Raw genomic sequence first — 15,134 nt, forward strand, 5'->3', positions numbered from 1 at the left:
GAACTGTATTTATGCTGATGTTCTGGGGTAGTTTTATGAACAGAAGAACAGTATTTAGGGAGGGAAACATAATTTTTACTCATATATTTCATGTCAGCTTTAACTGACACAGAATATTTGCCCATCAAGACAACTGTAAAAAACAGTAGTAAACAGTGTACTCTGTGTAAAACAGTACTATAACTATGAACAGCAAATGATTATATTAATGAAAAACAAACATTATTTAGGCATAAATATTACCAAGTGAGGACATATACGGTATGAATTTATGAGATAAGTGACACAAATCCTTGCTATAGTAATTGTTTCAACTTAGACTTTGTATTAGTTTATCTCAGCCTTCTGAGAATTGCACAAAACAACGCTGTCAGGAAGACACAATGAACCAAACAGCTTTTGTAATTTATGGCTGAGAATGTGGGAGATATCAAAAAAACAAGAAAAAAATTATATTATTAAAAAAAAAAAGGGGGGGGCAGGGAGCAAATGTAGTCACAATGTGAAATAAGTTATGCTGTTTTCTGCCTAAATGTATTTATTCTAAGTATTACAAAACACTGCCTAAGTTTTGTCAAAGACAGGAAGCCATAATCAAATCCTAGATACACACACAGGCCTTGAAGGGTCTGACAACATGGACTCAATGCAGTAGAAATGGAAAGTGTAGTAACCTGGTGATCCAGTTTAAGAGGACAACAAGCAATTAAGTGCCAATCTGGGGAAAGGGCAGTAAAGATTTGCCACTTAAAAACAGTGACCACAGAAAGGACAGACGACAGAAAGTGTTCCCTGATTTTCCACATTCAACTTAACCAAATAATAGTATGGCCTATAATATTTTCATGCTCTTAATATCACTTTAAATTTTGCATTACATGATCAAATTGCCATTAACTGTCTCTAACTGTCAATATGTCATAAATTCATATCATTGTAGCTTAAGACATCTTATTTATTTTAGTATCACTTAGGCTAATTTTGCAAACACTTGCTGTGGTCAAATAAAATGTTTAAATATTTAATCTGGTATTTGAAGTAAGTAGAACTACTCAGAATCTTAATAGTAAGCGTACGCTGAACTCGAGCCATCGTCATACGAAGAATTTTTCACAAGCAGGCCCACTTCATTCCATTAGATTGTTCACAGAAATACACCTTTTAAAAGTACAGATTTGAAGAAGCAACTCTAAAAATATTTCGTTTACTTCCTGCTAGTGCTCTTGCTTTGTAAACTTTATGTTGCTACAGTATATTCAGGTATTGAGATAAAAAAAATAAAAGATTGCAAGGTCTTTAAGATTCACTGAGAAGTGGTCCTACAGCACAAGAAAAACACATGTAAAAGAAACTGTTCAGTAGATTGAAAGAAAACTGTATTATTGTAAATATATGTAGCTGTAAATAAAAATTAGTGTATACTGAAAATATTAAAAAATTCTGAATTCACAAAGTTGAAATACAATTAACCATCTTCAAGGGCCTGTATAGGCTTCACGTAACTTTGTAAACCACTATTCTAACGTTATTTACTGTACAATTTGAGAGTGACTGTGAGATGGTCCTCTTTTCCATAGGAATTTTCAATGTAGAGAAAAAGAAAAATACAGAATAAAGAGTAAATATTAATGCATCAGATGAAGAATGAATGCATCTGGAGTTATGGGATCCTCATGCAGCACGTAACTTGCATTGGGTCAATTTCTGTACTTAATAGCTAGTCCTAACTTAAGCGTATTGTTCAAATGTGCATTTAAAAGGCAGCTCTGAAATCACCAGCAACAGACACTAACTTTTCTGGGCAATATACCTGAACTCCCACACAGGAGAATCACACATCACCAGAAAATGATAGTTATTTCAGAAATATACCTCTTTCTACTTTGATTTTGTCAAGGATTTCATTTTTGTCTGCTAAATCAAACTTGATAGCAGTCTCTAGTTCAGCAATTTGCTGTTTCAGTTGCTGTTCCTTTAATATCCATTCCTGTTCATGGGTCATACTGAAGACACTGCAATAAAACATGTGGCATGTGAAAAACTTTAAGAAATCAGCTTCAACAGAAAATAATAAAGAAAAAAGCTTTTAGTGGCACAGAGACCACTGTCATCATGTCTCAGGAATTAAGTAAACATATGCTGGTCTGCTGCTGTTGAAACCAAGGCGCCTCGCTCAGGCTGCGGTTAAAAAACATGAAAGAGTTTGTGGGATGAGCAAAGGAACTGGCCTTAATTTAGAGCTCCAAAGTCAGAAAAGTTGGCAGCATGCAACATTTGTGGGGCTAGAAAAGGAATTCAGATGCATATCCCAGAGCAATCCACAACTCCAAACCTCAGCAACTGACAACTGACAAAACCATTCTTTCCGCATACAAAACCTCTCAATGTAGAGCTGGGATCACCCACCTGATTCCTTTTAAATCTGCGAAACACGCAGAGCCTAAAGTCAGTTGCCCATTCAAAGAAATGCTGACCACAAAGTGACAACAGTTTTCTCATACTGTAAAACAACAATTCTGATACTGATTAAGAAGCACATATAAAGTAATCTTTTTTTCCTACTTTAAGAAATAAAAAACAGAGTTGGGCAAAGAAACTAGAATAACTATTTTGCCTGTAACACATTATTTACTTGTAAACTACCAATCTATGTGCAATAAGGATTGCGTGGACACAGAATCAGAACTGCTGAAACCACAACACAATGTGTAACTCAGATTGAAACAAAATAAAGTACATTATATAATTTACAGTATAATTCCTAGTAGGCAAAAAGACCAAGCAATGCAGCGTGCTTTCATATAATTTAGACAGTGAGAACTATGGTCTTCATATTATTATTATTATTATTATCATTCTTGTTTACTGAAAAAAATGTCCTTCATCTTAACCAACCATAAACCAGTTTATTCAATTTTGTATTCTGTGAAAAATCAGAAATTGTAGGTGGACTTGGTTTGTTTTTGGTTTTGTTTTTTTTTTTAAAAAAACAGAAGACTCAGTTCCTCAACTCTTCACCTTGATGAAGCTCATCAGTTAAAAAAGGTATCTTTTACATCTATAAATGCATTTAAAAAATAATCTTCTGATATTTATTTATCAAGCTATCCCTCCCAGAGATCTATGTAATGAAAGCCTCAACCAAAAAAACAAAGAAAGAAATATCACAGAAGGGACAGCCCATATAGCTTCCAAGACTGTACACTCTGACTGAAAGAGAACTCCTGTTTTGATGGCTATGACTAAATAAAGTTGTTCTGAGTACACTAAGTGCATTTATATCTAATACATTTGAAGGATGCACTTAAAGAAAAAAACCAAACACATAGCATGAAGTGTAGACTCTGAAGTCTATAGCAAGAGTTTATATTCTTGATTTGTGATCTTCATAGAAACAGGTCTATCTCTCTGTATTTTATCTTTTTCTCATACTGTTCTTACACAGCTCTCTAGGCATATACCATCTTATGGTGTCATAGAGGGTCTCTTACAGCATGCATGAAGTTAAGCAATGTTTCAAAGTCCTACAGCAATATATACTTCACTCTGCTCTAATTTTGAAGATAATATGCAGTGAATATAATGCAAGGAACCCACAATAATTTCCATAATACTACATAGGTACAGAAGAGATACATTGTGTTCCATAATTGCTTAGATTTACCACTCTTCAAAGCTTGATTAGATCCCATAAGAAAAGAATAAATCTTAGCAAGAAAACACATCAAATACTCTTAGTTCTCACGCTTCTGAAAATGTTTTCAAGTTTTAAGGACCATGATATCTAGTTATAGGTGCATTCATTATCTTGAGGTACGATTACTTCACATAAAGATGTAACTACACATTATTGCAGTCTTTCAAAAGACTATGCTGGCAGAAAAATCATTAACAATTACTGTGATGGTAATTCAGAAGTTTAAATGAAGACCAATTTAGAAGGCAGTTTTTATCCAAGCCTATATAATGTTAATGTTTACGTCAGTTTGAATTGAGTCCACTTCTGTCAGTTCCTTCCTTTGAATTTTAAGATTACTTTTACTTGAATTCATGTGGACTTTCTTTCACATTTACTGTACTTCACTGGAGTTGGAGCCATCTGGGTAACTATAAATGGTCAACCACATCTGGCACCGTTTCCTTTGGAGGGAGTTTAAGCATTGCTAGATTTGCATTACAAGGTCATATGAAAACAATTCCTCCAAACCTTTTATCCTAACGAATTGTTTTCTTGGATACTGACTAAATAATAAGAGTCAACTGACAAATTCATACTTGTTCTTTCTAAACTTTTCAGATCCAGTTCTGCAGTCCTGGCTTTGGCAAAATTCCCATCAACTTCAAGTGAACTTCCAAAAAATAACATTAGCAAAGAATGCATTTACGTGTCTCATCCTCCATTTCAAAAAGAAAGAAACATTTATTAATTATCTGGTGCCTGTGGACACTGGCCTATCCACCCCTGGGCAAGAGGTAACCTGTAGTGAAGTTACATTGTTCAAATGGGCAACAGAAAAAGTTGGCAATTAAACAGTAGTTAAAACAAAACGATCCATTTCTCTTTCTAATTTCTTGATACCTATATAGTAACATGGAATGATGAAACAGGAATCAAAGTTTAAGTGGGAGACTATGAAAAAAAAGGCTCATTTTAGGGAAATGAAAAGCCATATTATAGATTTCTGGGTTATGAGAGAACCATGTTTACATTTATATTGTTAAACATCATTTTAGGTTGCCCCATTATGACTTAAATAGAGCAGAAGATTTCAAGCCAAGGTTATAAGTTTATTTGTTAGTAAGAGCTATTTCTCTCCATGAAGAGTACAGAAAAAAAAAATAGTACTCAGAAATATTTATAACATGATCAGACTTTGGAGGAATCTACAATAAACTTAACCGAGAGACAACTGACCAACTACCCCGAAACAAAACTCTAAATATTGTGATTATATCGTCTCATATGTAAAAAAGTGTTTTAACCTACTTGTACTCACAGCTTTTTTACTACTACAATTTTAAATTTCATCATAGAAAGTACAAAAATGATAATAAATATTGTATGAATACTATAAACACTATTTGACATATCACTCACATTGTATTGTGTTTACTCATTGGTATTTTTTTTGACAGACATCACCACTGACAAACCAAACAAACTTTAAGAGGATAAGTAATTTTGATATGAGAATAAACTTCAGGCATTTTATCTACTTTCCAAGGCATTTATTAACTCTAGGAAATTGCTCTTATTCTCTAATCCTCTTCAGTGTAAAAGACCACACGGTTTCACAGCAAAGGAAAAGTTCATTTGAAGGTCATTTTTTCCTTTAATACGCTCATGTCAATTGACTAGAATTACTTCTGTTTCTGTACCAGGGAATTCCTGAAGTGTCAATTGACTTCTGTTTCTGTACCAGGGAATTCCTGAATCATATCTGGCAATGTATTTTCATTGTAGCACTGCTGACACAATTTATACAATTTCTTATGCATAGGAACCTTTGTAAAAACTTAGATAAGTGTACACAAAAACTTCAAGCAGAACCAGTACTAGTGAAATAGTAGCTATTACCAAAATAAACAAACCACCCCTCAAAGATTAACACTGGAGAAGCTGTCAAATATAAGACTTTATGTACACCCACTGAGAAGTGCTGGAAGAATTTGTACAAAAAGTTCAAACACCATCTTTCCCCAAATAAAATAAACCCAGAGGAATATATGTCTAACTAGGTGTACTCTTCTCTCAAGAAAACCCCTAAAAAAATTATCAGAAATTCAAATTCAAGAACTTTTTGCATTGATATTCAAAATGAAGTGACTTCTACTTGTGTTTTAATTAGATTTTTCAAAAGAAGTAATCTACTATTTCAAGAGTATTAGAACAAGTATGGAAACTGCTCTGTTTCAACACAACAGATGAAATACAGGTGGAACACAGTAAAAGTTTCCATACACACTTACTGATATGATGAACTGTAGCACAAATATATTCCCATGTGTGCACACAGTATGGATATGCACATTCAAGCACACAGTAGATGAAAACCTATTAAAAAGGACAGGACTGAAGCTTTTTATATACAGAAACCATAACTTACCTGTTATACAGTTTATCATAGTTTTCCTTCAAGAGTTCCTTCTCTTTTTCTAGATCATTTATTCTTTCCTGTAACTAAAATGAAGAAGGAAGTTTCAAGCAATGCACAGCACAAAGGGAAACGACAATGAATGTGTGAAGACAATTAGACAATAATTTGTAGGCATTGTCAGGCTTTTATTTGTTCTGTTTATACGAGAGTCTCTTAGAAGTTTCAGAATAACTCTTTTTTCACCATGTGGATTTACATTTGGCCCAGGCAGCCTTTTTCCTGCTGTTTATATGAAGCTGAGACTAAGATGTAGTGGTTGAACACTACATCTTACAGTAGTGTACATCGTACAGTATCTAATCACATTCTGCCTTCCAAAAACAAAGAAAAAACCCCAAGTAAAACCAAACTGAAAATCAACCAACCAAAAAAGTCTATAGCATTAGAAGTTTTTATTGCTGTTTTGGTATTAGTATTAGCTAGTTAATGGCTCCTGGAAATATTTTTTTATCAAGCTTAACGAAACAACAAGAGCTTGCTTTTAAAATATGTACTAAAGCAGGATATGGTTTTAAAGATACGAGACACTTCAACCCAGAATATACACCCTACACGCATTATAGTAGGATTTAAAGGTTTGGGGGAAATATCAATGAGGCAATCTTCATAAACTTGGTTCCTGGAAAATATATTCAAAACAGGTAAACCAGGCAGAAAAATTAAACTTGAGTTGCTACAAGATGAAAGAAAAACCAAGTGCATTTATAGTCTCTTACTCCTCATATATTGAAGAGAATGAGGAATAAATCACTTGATTTTTAGCCCTATATGTGGGTGACTCTTAGTGATGATATTTGTCTCTGAGAGCCACTAGACAAAGATACACAAGTGACTGATTTGAACTGCTGAGTGAGGTGTAATGCTGCACTGTACTGTAATCAAATCATGGTTGAAATATTACTGAAAAACTAGCCATATGTGATCAACGAGACACTTCAACCCAGAATATACACCCTACACGCATTATAGTAGGATTTAAAGGTTTGGGGGAAATATCAATGAGGCAATCTTCATAAACTTGGTTCCTGGAAAATATATTCAAAACAGGTAAACCAGGCAGAAAAATTAAACTTGAGTTGCTACAAGATGAAAGAAAAACCAAGTGCATTTATAGTCTCTTACTCCTCATATATTGAAGAGAATGAGGAATAAATCACTTGATTTTTAGCCCTATATGTGGGTGACTCTTAGTGATGATATTTGTCTCTGAGAGCCACTAGACAAAGATACACAAGTGACTGATTTGAACTGCTGAGTGAGGTGTAATGCTGCACTGTACTGTAATCAAATCATGGTTGAAATATTACTGAAAAACTAGCCAAAAAAATTCAATAAATCAAGCATTATGTTTTTTTCTGGTTAACAAACCACTTGTTCAGTATCAGAATTGACATGAAATCCTATGCTTTAACCTTAAATATTGGCCAAACACTGATGCAGTGATTATGTGGCATGGAGACCAGGTATGGTTCTATGAAATGCAAGCAGCAGGCACAGGATTTTGTATGTAATGGGATAAAAGTGCATATATCACCAGGTCGGTCTTCTAAATATGTTTGAAAGGTCTATTCACATTTCCACAGTTAAAAGCTATCCCATCCTTAACTTTTCCCTTATCTATGTGTACTACCCAAAGGAGACTCTAGCTTTCTTGAACACAATCTCACCTCCTCTGTCCTTCGGTTTGAAATAGTCACTGACTGCAATTCTTTTTCAAGATGGAGGCACTTTAACCGCTCTTCTTTAAGCTGTAGATTCAGTTCATCACTTTTTGCTATTAAAGCATCATGGCTCATCTTCAAGTTCTTCTGGTTCTATGAAAAAGGAAGGAAGAAAAAAATCCAGAAAAAAAGCTTAAAATACATCACACAGTAAAATGTTAGGGCACTGCAACTCAACCAGCAGTCTCTTCTGGCAGTATTTAATAGATATTCTCAATGTGGTCAACAGGAGACACTCTTGAACTAAGTAACTGAAAGCAACTTTTGTTACACATGGCCAGGAAAAGGTGGCATTCTCGTTGCTCTCATGAACATCAAACCCTCAGTTCAGTCATGATGGAAACGACCAAGAAATACATCTGTTAAGCAATTAAAAGATTTTGCTGTGGTTACAGTGGTTAGACATGCTGACCAAAAACACTGCAGTAGCAAGCAAAAATGAATGTTGACCACAGTTATGTTAATCACAGAATTTGCCACAGCTCTGTTAACCCTTAATTGTAGATCTATAATTGTTCCATAATCCTAATGCACTCAGTTTATTTCCCCGCTAGCGGTAATTTAACGAGGGACCTATGATTTCTTCTACATTTTAATTTACTTCAGTGGATTATATTAAGGCACATTTAACCAATTTTAATATTAAATGGATGGTGCTGATAGAACCTATATTTCCAGAATATTAGTTATTATTATACTCCCTACATTCCACAATGCTTTAATGAAGCCTCATTCATTAAGAACTTCCATGTATATCACATTCAAAGTATGACTTGAAACAAAACAGCCCAAAAGCCAGACTCCTATTTAATAAAATGATGGTACGAAAATTTGTCAAATAGATAATGTTTAATGTTTCTAGACAGAAAAAAAAATTAGCTTTGTGTATCCCATATAATATTCCTACAAAGTAGTTAAATGGAGAAGCTGAAAGTGAAACCTTTACAAATAGTTTAGGTTCACATGCAGCCTGAATAGCCTAGAAACACACAAAAAACCACAGAAAAGCCAATCACCAACCAATCACCTTCAGCCTCTTTTACCTCATTTCTCCGTAAGGAAAAATATCATAGAGAATAAACAATATTAGGAGTCAGTCTTATTTCAGAGAGATAATGAAGTACATTACTCATCAATTTTAAACAACCTTTCTTTAGTGCTCCTCTTGCTGTGTCCTGTATCTGTGAACTGTATTTCAATAACTTCAAAAAAGGCCACCTTAAAAATCACTTTTACAGTTTTCATTTCTCTCCAAATTTCTTTCCTTTCTCCTCAAAATCAGAATCCTTACAGTCTCTAACCCTTCCAACTGTCCAACTGGACTTATCTTTTCTTTGCCATCTCTCAGCTTCAATTTTTCCTGCAGTTCTTTTCCATTTCAATAACCTGTGGCACTTCAACCCACTACACATGAAGAAACTCCCCACCACCACCTTGGCAAAGCTGCCTTTCATAGACCATTTCATCCTTATCTCTTTCCTTCATCTCCAAAACTGTTGAAAAAAATCTCAACAATTGTAATTATTCTACTGAACCATCTCATTAAAAGCACTAAAAATATCCTCCTGAAAAATCTGCTCGCTTCAACTTCATCCTAGTCCCCCAGTATCTCTGCTCTTCTCCTTACCATTTTGGATTAACTTTCCTCATTAAGGGGACCATGACTTCACCCTCATTATTTTTATTCCTTCTTTTTCCAAAATGCAATCTTTACCTGGATATTCTTCTACATCTGAGTGTTCTGTCAGCACTTTTTTTTCTCCCATTATGCCCAGACTGTTTTCTATTCTGCTCTCCCTGGAGTATCCCAAGACTCAGGTCATGGCAACAATTGGGATGTTGATTTTAATTTAATATTTCTAGTCTGGAATTTCCTTTCTTTTGGAAACATGCCTTAATAATGTTGTCAATTGCAAATAACTCATTAAAAAAAAAAATAATCCAAACAGTTTCAGCGTCATTGTTCTTCTAAGCAGATTACACAGTTCCTTCATTCAACTGGCTACATTAAAATTCTTTATTAGCAAAACTGTCCTGTAAATGTTTGTTAGCAAACTTCAATATCATTGAATGGAGCAGGATTATAGGCTCTTATCATTCTGTGCTTTCACATTTTGGGTTGACTCAAGTTCAAAGACGAACCCATTTTATGGGTTTCAATTGGTAGGACCTGAAAGTAGATGACAATAATGAACTCAATAGTCATAAAAATCATCACGATAAACATAAAAAATATAAAAAACTGCTCTGTTGATAAGTACTTTATGTGTCATCTGAACTAGAAATTTTGGATTTTACAGTTATTCACATTTAGTAGACATGTTTCAAACATTCAAATGACTAGAAACGGGGAAAAAAACATTGTATCCATTAAGTTGTAAAAAAAAGAATGAGGCAGAAAACACACTCATCCTTTTCAAAAATGCAGCTTTCACTGTGAATATTAGAAACAATGTCTTCAAATACCAGTTTGAATCCTAGGCATGTGTTTCCATTCAGCCGCTGCCAAGATAGAGGCATAAGGACTTGATGTTTGCTGTAAATTACCAAAAAGTCGCATATGATTTCAAATGGAACAGTTTACTTATCGCTTTCTATTTAAGAACACAAAAAGCCATGTGAAACCTGTCTCCCCTGGAATTTACATCCTACATAGTTCACCCTATGAAAAATTAGATTTGAGCTACTAACACAAGACCTGCTTTGGCAGAGCAGATACAGGCATTACAGCAGGGCAGCGGGAGGGAAGCGAAGCAAAGCAAAGCAAAACGTAGAAGCAGAAAAACACAGGAATAAAGGAACTGAACAAAAATCTAATGGCACAAGTGTTCTTTAGCGTGCTCAAATATCAAGCAGCAGGCAGCAGTAAGGGTTTACAAGGATATCTAGTGCTTCCACCTTATAAGGCTCTATTGCATGTAGAATTCCTACTCACAGGAACTCTCCCGTTTCTAAGCTATTATCACATTACCACTGTCTGTATACACATGTGACTCTCCAAATACATATGGGAAGAAGCAGAAAAATCCTGCATAACTAAAACCCATACAGAATTTACCATACCGTTGCATGTTCTGGAGATATTTTCATAAAACTGCTCCTTTTATAAAAAAAAAATCCATCACTTTCAGTAGCCCTCTAAAATAATTTCCATGAACTTATGAACACAAGTTAAGCCTTAATGTCGGAACAGCCAAACCTCCCCAGCTTTATCAAAGACTGATAAAATGAGGAGGGATCTGGTACCCGTTCTTTATTAAGTCAGTATATTTAAGTCAAAGCCCTCTTTTTAAACTATCAGGAATCTCTTTAGACAGCCAGACAACTCAGTTCATTCTCCACAATCTGTCTGGGATGGGTTTGCAGATAAAATCTTTAAGACCTGCTAGACACTTCTGAAAAAAAAAAAAAAAAAAAAAAAAAAATTTCAGACTAAAGCACCCTACACATTTGGAGTAACTTGGGTGCAATGTATTATGTGGTTCATTTTCATGTGCTCAGCATTGACTCAGAATTAAGAGCTGTGTATATTTATTTTCCATTTATGCATGCTTATGTGACAAGAGTAAAGGGATGTTACTGACCAAATTGCAATTACCTCTTGAAGGTGCTGAAATTTTGCTTCCATTGCTGAAAGAGCGTTGCTTTTCTCAGCCAGCTGTTTACGGACCTTGATCATTTCCACATTGTCCCGAATGTTTAGCCTTCAAAATTTTATTAAAAAGAAATGCATTGTGAGCTTAAAAATACAAAACGAATTCTTATTGTTTTTGTCTTGAAAAGTTGAAATCCTTTGCAAATCAGCTTTCTTCAACACATCTGGGAGAAGAGTTAGTGTGTAATACCCAAATTAACTTCTTCTTCTATAATCCACATTACAGAATTTAGGCAAATAAACATTCTACTGCATGATGACATAACAGCTTCAATCAATACAAATACACCTCTGTTCATCATATCAAACTATATATGACATGAAGAGAAAACAATCCTATACCTAAAGAGATGATTTGTTTTCCATACACTCATTTTCCATCCTCCCAAGTATTCGGGGCCAGCAGATTACCATTTTTATGCAGCTCCCTCTTAGAGTTTAAACCTGTGGAGCACTGCTCTGAAGAAGCGACTTTGCAATTTATACTGTAACACCTTGAGGCTGGCTGGACTTCAAACAAGGTGGGGGTGTGTCTTAACTACAGGAAAATCACTTAATATCCACGTAGATCTTCCGTATTGTTACAATTCTAAGATTTATTTGAGAACGTACTGTTTAATAGAAAGTATGTTTAAAAGAACTCAAAATTTAAATAACCACTAACTTCTGATGTTTCCCCTTGCTTCAAGCAGTGAAACTAAACCCCATTATTTTCACAGCTTTTTCAAGAACGGGAAGAGAAACCAATTCTGATTTGGATTAAATTTAAATATGATAAAATCAAAATAAATCTTTAGCATTTGAAAAGGTAATTTCTCTTCCAATATTTATCTATTTTAGACATATTGGAGGAATTGTCATAATGCCATGCTGGAGCAAGAAAATGGACTACAAAGCTTACACATCTGTAAACCAGCTGAGTACGTGAAATACTTTCCTTTTATTCTGTAAAATATCAAAGCCTATTGTGTTTTGGCATTGCCCAGTTAATTGTCTTTACACAGAAGATAAACACACTCACAAACCTGAGTTCTTCCGCAAGAAAGCGCCGTAATGCAATGCTAAAACTATCATGTGTCTAAAACATGTTATCTACATGAATTCAAGTTGCGGTGAGTATAGACAGCAGCACTGTCTCATGCTAGCTATTTAAAAGCTAATGTAGTGGCACGTTTTTATTAATCTTGTTCCACACATCAAACAAAAGGCTCCAATGCCTTCAAAGGCTTTTTCTCCCCCCCCTTCTTTTTTAAGCAGGGGGCTTTTTTTTTTTTTTTCCTTGCCTTTTTTTTTTTTAAGCGGGGGGGTTTTTTTTTTTTTTTTTTTTCTTTTTTTTTTTTTTTTTTCTTCTTTTTAAGTAGAAAAAGGAGCAGATGATAGTGAAATTTATGATGTACAGATGTAAACCCCATGGCTCCTGACAATCAACATTAACTATTTTTTCAACAGCGAATGAAACAGCATTTGATTTAAACAGTTTTGAGGTACTGATGTTATAAAGTAAATTATTCAAATTTGGAAGTGAAAAATTACTTTTTATTGGGATCATTTAAACTCTCACCATGTTAAGAGCCTTTATCTCATGAAGTTTCTAGCAACAGAAAGCATGTGCCATGAATTTCTTATTAATGCATTACATTGATCACAATCTCAGCTCTCATCATAGGCTACAGCAAGAAAATTTCTCTATAGTACTTCTACAGTATTTTATTTACTTATTTAAATAAAATACGCCTAAGAAATATCCAATGCATCTATGTGCATGACAAGAAGATTGCTGAAGAACAAAAGAATTTCAGATTCTGTGGGCAACACAAAGTTAATTGAGGATGATTCTGTTGGGAAGATTCATTTTTCCATCAACAAAGTTACAAGAGGAATTGATTATCTAAACAGCTTTTCCCCTCCCAGGTAGTTGATGTATTCTGCTCCCAGAACATTTGCCCAGGGATTCTGATATACTAGGGGTTATATACAGATTTGATATAAAAGTCAATGCTGCCTTTCACTGATATAGACAATATTTTGCTCAAAGAATAAAAAGTAATGCATAAGAATAAAGCTGTACTAACGTAGCTTATTCAATATTTCTATATTGCCAAAAAAGCCAAAAATCCTGCCACAGAACCTGAAGACAAGGAGGTAAACCTGCAGCAGAAGTAAGAAAAAAAAATGAAACTAATCCCCCTTTAGAGGCAGTAACCTGAATTAACGGGCACTCTGATTTAGCTCTAGCACGTCTTCTGCCGCAAGTGCAGAAATAAGGAACACAAACTCCATCCTCCCCCTCTAAACCTCTTCTTAAAGCTGGATTAAGAAGTCTGAAATTGGAAATGAAGTTAGGAGAAAGTGACTCTTCAAAAAACTAAGAATTGTGTTTGGGGTTAATGTCTGAAATATACCAAAGAGCCAATCTCTTCTCCAGACCTCTTCTCATTTGGACTCAAAGCAGATATAGGGGGGTCCCAATAACAGGCTGGGGACCAGCTGCGGGGGAATGGGGGACTGAGAGCAACCTACCCCAGAAGGAAATGATTAAAGAAAGGATCCTGACCTGCACTGTACAAATTTATGCCAGTAAATCCCAGATGGCTAAGCTAATAAAATTGAGGTCTAATTAAACCACATCCCTTGCATCTTGTCTTTGCTTCCATATGAGCAGGACACGAACACAATATTGAGACTGCTCTTGGAGACTATTGCATCCCATGAACCCGTGGCTCACAAACTTTCCCTGTTCACATTCACAACAAGGAAAACAAGCAAGTAAAAAACCATCACTGCCATACTTCCAGGATCACTTACCCCCTGTCTGGCAAAATGAACAAAATGGCAAAAAGATGCCAAAGGAATTAAAACTGACTGGCAAATAAAGTTTTTTATTAGAAGACCATCCAAAACACCAAAAACCCCATAACACACGCAAAAACCTGGTACCTGTTCCACAAATGCATTTTGGGGCTGGCTTTAAAAATGTTTTTGGAAAGTATGATGAGCAATTAATTGATTTGAAGCTAGCTGCTTGAAAAATGTGATTGTTTAGACTTAATATTCTAACTTGCACACTGTGTATCATAGACATCAAACCATGAGGTTATTATGGTTTTGGCCATCTTTAAATTAAAAACATTCAAGTTAAATGCAGTTAAAATTATGCAATTAAGAAAACGTGTTTAGACTAACAACCCACAGGCCAGGTTTCTCCCTTAAGTTAAAATTAAGTCGGAATTATATATTCCTGAAACAATCCCCAAACAATTTCTAATGAAATATTGAGAAGACCATTGATTGCAGCCGTGTAACAATAATCACGCCGAGGAGTACACTGCATATGAACTCAGCTCCATCACGCAGCTCTTGTGTTGTTAGACAGAAACTGTAGTGAAGCTGCAAAGGCAGCTTTAAAATACAACTGGATTTCTTGTGGGTTTAGGACTCAGGATAACTAGAATCTCCCTCCCTTACCGCTGATGGATCAGTAATTAGTAATTGCAGCTGCTTCACTACTTGGAAACGACAGTTATTTCAATCACAACAATGTCTTAACCAGGTAGCAGAATAAAGAATGTTTTCCTAAAGGTTGAAAGTAACCTAATTTTG

At 34.9% G+C, this 15,134-nt stretch overlaps 1 protein-coding gene across 5 annotated transcripts in view; it reads right to left on the reverse strand.

The window, feature by feature from the left end:
* The window catches only part of RPGRIP1L (RPGRIP1-like), an 81,323-nt gene that overhangs the window by 48,633 nt on the left and 17,556 nt on the right, over positions 1-15,134 (reverse strand). For all 5 annotated transcript variants that reach the window (XM_014942561.1, XM_014942562.1, XM_014942558.1 and 2 more), the window contains exons 7-10: positions 11,478-11,583; positions 7,826-7,972; positions 6,108-6,181; positions 1,873-2,012 (exon numbers count right to left, since the gene is read on the reverse strand). In XM_014942561.1, coding sequence (XP_014798047.1) covers positions 1,873-2,012; positions 6,108-6,181; positions 7,826-7,972; positions 11,478-11,583 — 467 coding nt within the window. The remainder of the gene's footprint in view (positions 1-1,872; positions 2,013-6,107; positions 6,182-7,825; positions 7,973-11,477; positions 11,584-15,134) is intronic.

This window comes from Calidris pugnax, unplaced genomic scaffold (assembly GCF_001431845.1).
Source record: "Calidris pugnax isolate Ruff unplaced genomic scaffold, ASM143184v1 scaffold28, whole genome shotgun sequence".
NCBI classification, from domain to species: domain Eukaryota; kingdom Metazoa; phylum Chordata; class Aves; order Charadriiformes; family Scolopacidae; genus Calidris; species Calidris pugnax.